The sequence below is a fragment of the Eriocheir sinensis genome, chromosome 14 (assembly GCF_024679095.1).
Source record: "Eriocheir sinensis breed Jianghai 21 chromosome 14, ASM2467909v1, whole genome shotgun sequence".
Taxonomy (NCBI): Eukaryota; Metazoa; Arthropoda; class Malacostraca; order Decapoda; family Varunidae; genus Eriocheir; species Eriocheir sinensis.
Window position 1 is genome coordinate 16,781,329 of NC_066522.1, and position 6,000 is coordinate 16,787,328.

Consider the following 6,000-nt stretch of genomic DNA (forward strand, 5'->3'; position numbering starts at 1 on the left):
GCGCAGCGCGGCGGGGCGAGGCAACTTTCTCCCATGACTCGTGCCGCACCGCCGCCACCTCCGCCTCTCGCCCCGAGTTTCGCGGAGTGATGCACACAATGCACGCAAAAATAGGCAACTGATAAATGAAAACGATGGATAGCGACTCTCTTCAGGGAACATCAACGCATTACTCGTAGTACTGCAAAATTGTTATGCTACTTCAATCAGATTTGCATTTGTCAGCACACAAACACACACACGACAGATATTTACTTTAGAAAAAAACTCCCATTGCCAGAAAAATATGCTTAAACCCTCAATCATAACTGGAGTATATCAACTACTACGCTTTAATTGAGCTTCCTCGAGAGCAGGGATCTCCAAACTATAACCCGGGGGCCACATCCGGCCCACTGTTATCAAACGGTGACTGGCTTTGGAAATTGGCATTTTTTAGCAGATGTGACAGGCCATATGCATCACTTGAATTTGAAGTTACAAGGCGAAAATAACTGATTGGTGATTTATTTGCCCATGTCAAAGCATCCAGAGCAAAAATTACGTCACTTGAAGGCCAGGTGAAAGTTCAAAAATTTGCTGAGTTTCCATTTTGTGAAAACTTCATGAAGAAAGTAAGGTCGAATTTACTTCCTTACTTGCAAATTAAATAATTTTAGACTTGAAAAAGTACTTTCAGGAGCAATTCTCTGATTTTGATGCCAGAGAAATAAAATACAGCTTTCAAATTCCATTTGACTGCAATGTTGAAAATCTTTCAAATCAATTTCAAATGGAAATTACTTATCTCCAGTTAGGTGACAGATTTTACAGACAAGTACAAAGAAGAAAAACTGATCTGAGTTTTATTGATTAATGAAGAGCCGTTTCAAAATTTGCAGGAACTTGCTTGTAGTTTTGTGTCCATTTTTGGTTCGACATACCTGTGTAAGCAAACATTTTCCAAAACTAACTATGTCAAGCATAACTATCGAGCAAATTTATCTGATGAACATTTGAAATCCATTCTTATACTTGACTCCTCAAATTTGAAAACTGACCAATGAGGTTTTGAAATAAAAAAAGCAGTATATATTATCCCTCACATTAATGTGGTTGCATAAAAAATAAGGAAGGTATAGTTTTGGTTTACATTGATTATTGCCAACAAGTTTTGTTTTTATATCCTCCATTTGTTTTGCTTTAGTTTGAGTTCATTAAATTTATGAAACTGACGATTCTTTATTTTTTTCCTGTGGCACGCAAAAACGTGCCAAATGTATAATGTGGCCCTCATACTGAAAAGTTTGGAGACCCATGCTTTACATTATAAACATAAGCAGATGCTGTAGGTCTCTCTCTCTCTCTCTCTCTCTCTCTCTCTCTCTCTCTCTCTCTCTCTCTCTCTCTCTCTCTCTCTCTCTCTCTCTCTCTCTCTCTCTCTCTCTCTCTCTCTCTCTCTCTCTCTCTCTTGTTCTTTCCTGTTGGTATGTCTCCTCTGAACTTACAAAAGGAGAAAAAAAACTTGCATGTTATCATATGACTACCCTCGCATTAGTGTGTAACGTGTCTCCCCTACCCCCAGCATCTCCCCAGAGCACCTATTTATATTTACACCAGGACACACGAGAGTATAAGGGGACACATGACGCCACGCGGCCTACACGTGGCAGCCCCCGAGCACTAATTATTTACCAGCCGCCCTCCCCGTCCGTAACTCCGCCTAGCCTCAATTTTGAAGCATTAACTCACATTTGCATAACCTCACACCTGCGTAATTCGTCCCGCCCACAGGTCCTCACATTCCATCTTCAATACGTGACCAACTTGTAATCCAAATTCTGCTACCTCAAAACTGAATATCACTAACCTGTGCCCCTTGTTGCAGACACCCTTTTGAAATACCTGTAACCTGGCGGAGTGGTGCACTTCTTTCCGCCTACAAGTACTCATTCATCCTTCAATATGTGACCTACTTGTAATCCAATTTCTCCGATCGCCTTGAGACATAATTTGCCTAACTTGTACCCCTTGCTGCAGACTCCCTCATGGAATACCTGTACCCAGAAAGTGCCCAAACTGTCTTTTATCTTTGATGAGTAGGTTACCCAGAATATCACGTGCTCCACGAACCAGCAGCAACCGCTTCAACCCCCTCACCACACCGGCTGCCTCAACCCCCTCACCGGCCGCCTCAACCCCCCCCCAGTGCCCCTCTGAAGGCATTCGCGAACCTATGATTAATCAACGATGACAGGTTGACAACAGTGTTCACGCTGGTCAACATAGGAGTGAATCGTATGGTCAACACTGTCCCCCTTAGCCCGGGGTGACGCACGGCTGTCGTAAAGGCTCTAATGAAACGAAGCGTCTCCATGCAGAGGATGAGGAACGCGGCCGTCGCATATGTGGGAGCCTTAACACCTGTCCTACACGTGTGCTACCTGCCCTCGTAACTCAGGCACCCGGCGCGACACGTGAGCACTCAAGGGTGACGTGCCACACACCTGACAGCTCCGCCTCGAGTCATTAGATTTTCTTTACTGATTCTTAATGGAATACTGAGGCAAATTGCATTCACATTTGACTGTAACAGCTTTTAGTTAAACTGTAAGTATAGTCATTAATCTTCTTTGCTGCTTCTTAATGGAGAGCTGAGGCAAATTGCATTCACATTTGACTCGAGAATATACGTAGCTTGAATAAAGATGTTAAAGGAGAGTAAATAGTTCGTTAATATATTTTTCGACAACGAAGCCGGAATTGGAAAGACCAGGCAGCCAAGTTCTCTTTTTCGCCATTCTCTTGTAAGAAACAGTGATGCCAAGCAGACGATGACGTTCAATATATACCACAACCTTAGTTCAGTACAGCTCCTCGGCGAACACCAAATTTGATGTTGTCATGAGGAAAAAAGAAAAGAAAATTATCGAGTGAGAGTCAGAGCCAAGTCCAAGGCCGCTATTGACACCAAGCATTCCAAAGAGAAATCGACTTCCAAGAGCCGCGGCGTGAGGTCACAAGAAACTGTCGCCTTCCCGCACCAGTCATCGTGTTGCCCCAGGTCACCACCACCTCCATGTTCTGACTCACTTCGCTCCAATATACCAAACAGATATATGAGATGCAATATGAAATGAACCCGTAAATGTCACGTTCCTTTGCGCAAATGCTTTGAAATATAACTAAGCGGCAGTGGCAGGATTTACACGAAAAAAAAAAGAGGGAAAGATGGAGAGAAATGGAAGAAAAAAATGGGGGGTGAAGGGAAGGAAGGGAAAGTGACAGAGGAAGGAAGGAACGAAGGGAGGGAGGCACGAAGGAAAGGATGAAGGAAGGAAAGAAGGAAGAGAAGAGATGGAGGAGAAGGAACGAAATAAGGATGGAAGGGAAAGGAGGAGGAACAAAAGCAGGAAACCACGATAGAATATAGGGAGGAAGGAAGGAAAAAGAGGATGGAAGGGAAGCATGAGGGAAGGATGGGAAGGAAGGAAGGAAGGAAGGAGAGGAGAATGACGGACATATCAGGATAATAAACAGGGAAGAAGAAAGGGAAAAAGATAATACGAGAAAAAGATACATAAAATTAGATAGATAGATATAGTAGTGGTGGTATAGAAGGCAGCTCCTGAGGTAATAACATATGTCTACACCTGAGGACCGCGCAGTGGTGATTTTTTAATGAGTAACGGCCACAGGTGTTAGACGAGATCGTGTTAGGCGCACCTAACAACCAACCACCCTAACCAAACCACGTGACCAGCATATAACACACACACACACACACACACACACACACAAACTCTCTCTCTCTCTCTCTCTCTCTCTCTCTCTCTCTCTCTCTCTCTCTCTCTCTCTCTCCCCCCCACTACACACAGCTGCGGGTGGACAGACAAGTGCGGACCTTGGCAGGGGTTCAGTATGACTCCACGGTGGCCACAAGACCTTGGCCAGCGTCCTTCACACGGCCTGTACTGTCTTTCTGGCCCCTCACCTACCTCACTCACTCACTCCTCTGACACGCCATCACTGCTGTATATACACGATTCAAACCCTCAAATAGTAGCTAGGTATATGTTTAGATAGTGGAGGATAGTGAGGAGATAATAAATAACAGGAGCTCACTCACTCACTCACTCACTCCTGACACGCCATCACTGCAATGCCCTGTCTCTGCTGTATATACATGATTCAAACCCTCAAATAGTAGCTAGGTATATGTTTAGATAAGGGGGGGATAGTGAAGAGATAATAAATAACAGCAGCTCACTCGCTCACTCACTCCTGACAAGCCATCACTGCAATGCCCTGTCTCTGCTGTATACACGCTTCAAGCCTTAATTGGTAGTTAGATATAGGATTAGATAAGGGAAGATGGCGGCCAGATGGTAAATAACAGGTTCTGAAGAGCAGCCTTGTCCCTGCTGCGTATATATATATGGTTAAAAGCTTCAATGGTGGTAAGATATGGGAGGGTGGAGGTCAGGTGGTAAGAAACAGGTTCTGAATAGCTCTCCTGTACCTGCTGCGTATATACGATGAAAAAGCCTTGAATGGGAGTTAGGTAAATGTAAAGATAAGGACTGAGGGTGAACAGATGGTAATAAACAGGTTCAAAAAGAGCTGCCGCCATGTGTAGCTGCGCCAAAGTATCTGTCCTGAAGGAAGTGACGGGGGAGGGTTGTTTAATGGTGCCTCACGACTCTTTTTCTTCGTCCAGGTCACATGTACTATTGGCAGTTACGTTCATTAGTTTTTTTTTTTTTGTGTGTGTGTGTGTGAACCGGCTGCCCTCGATACTCCTCCCCTCTCCCCTTCGCACCCCACGATGGGAATAGTTAGCAACCAAACCGGTCAGTCACTCAACACTTCGTAAAAAGAAAAAAGAAATAAATAAATAAAAAATCAGAGCAGGCAGCCTTCAAAGCGTTCCTTCGCCGCGAATACACTTCTTTCATAAGGGTGTTGCTGGTTGGGAAAATCCTAACAATTTCCCAAGACGTCTGGGCTTCCCTGCATGGACTTCCCTGAACAGCCTCCACCTCCTCTCTCCCTCTTCCTGCTCGTCATCTCCCGCCTGGAATTCGCTCCTCCGCCCCTCCCTCCGTCTGGCGTCTGCGTCTGTCCCTTGCTCCACAATACATAGGCCCGTATTTTTTAACGTGCCGGGACCAAAGTTCGCCTATTTAGAAAGCCTCTCCTGGAAGCTGCTGGGATTTTGATGGTGTTCTGTGATCCTAGTGATAGTTGTACCCGACTTCTGCACCGTGAACGGGAAAACACCCACGAGAACCCGGTTAATCCTCTCTGTGGCCCTGGGAAGTGGTCGTAATGGGAGCCTAAAGGGGCTATTACACTGGGCAAATTTTCCGTGGATCTTCAGTCAAACCACGATTTCCGCTGGCGTGGTTCTCAAATTTCCGTAGTTTTCTGACGTGTCCACGATCTTCCCAAGCTACGGCGGTATTACTCACCATCATGATCAACAGCAATAACAAGAAACAAATGAGAACTACGCTAGGAGAAATCGTGGTTTTATTAAAGATCTACAGAAAATTTGCCCAGTGTAATAGCCCGTTAATACGTTTATGAATAGGGATGTATATGTTGTTGGAACGGAAATACTTAAATCATACGCTGCACTTCTTCAGACACCTTCGCTTGTCTTTGAACGCTGCATGCAATTATTAAGGAAACGCCTCTCGAGATCAGTCAAGGCCGGTCACTGCAAGTCTGTTGAAACGCACGCACTCACTCACTCCCTTCCTTCCCCACGACCTTCCCGCAGAGACAGACATACTTATGGAGACACTGGACAGGACGTGGACACAGCTCAACATTCCACCACACGGACACTGAGGACACTTGCTGACCGGACATCCAGCTGTGGCTTCTTGGGGCGCCGGGAAGAGGAGGGAGAAGGAAGCAGAGTAAGGGAGAAATGTAAAGTGAAATGATGAGATGTCAGGAGGAGGAGGAGAAAGGAGAAAGGAAGGAGGAGGAGGAGGAGTTAGAAATAAT

At 45.2% G+C, this 6,000-nt stretch overlaps 1 protein-coding gene across 5 annotated transcripts in view; it reads right to left on the reverse strand.

Moving 5' to 3' along the window:
• Positions 1–6,000, reverse strand: part of LOC126998570 (la-related protein 1-like) — a 44,252-nt gene that overhangs the window by 18,384 nt on the left and 19,868 nt on the right. The window contains exon 1 of one of the 5 annotated variants that reach the window (XM_050860380.1): positions 5,853–6,000. This exon is cut by the window's right edge and continues 54 nt beyond it. The exons of 3 other annotated variants lie outside the window; for them this stretch is intronic. In XM_050860380.1, the coding sequence (XP_050716337.1) occupies positions 5,853–5,859 (7 nt within the window). In that variant the 5' untranslated portion in view covers positions 5,860–6,000. Of the gene's footprint in view, positions 1–5,779 lie in introns of all 5 variants that reach the window. One more of the 5 variants, XM_050860378.1, reaches the window with a different exon arrangement.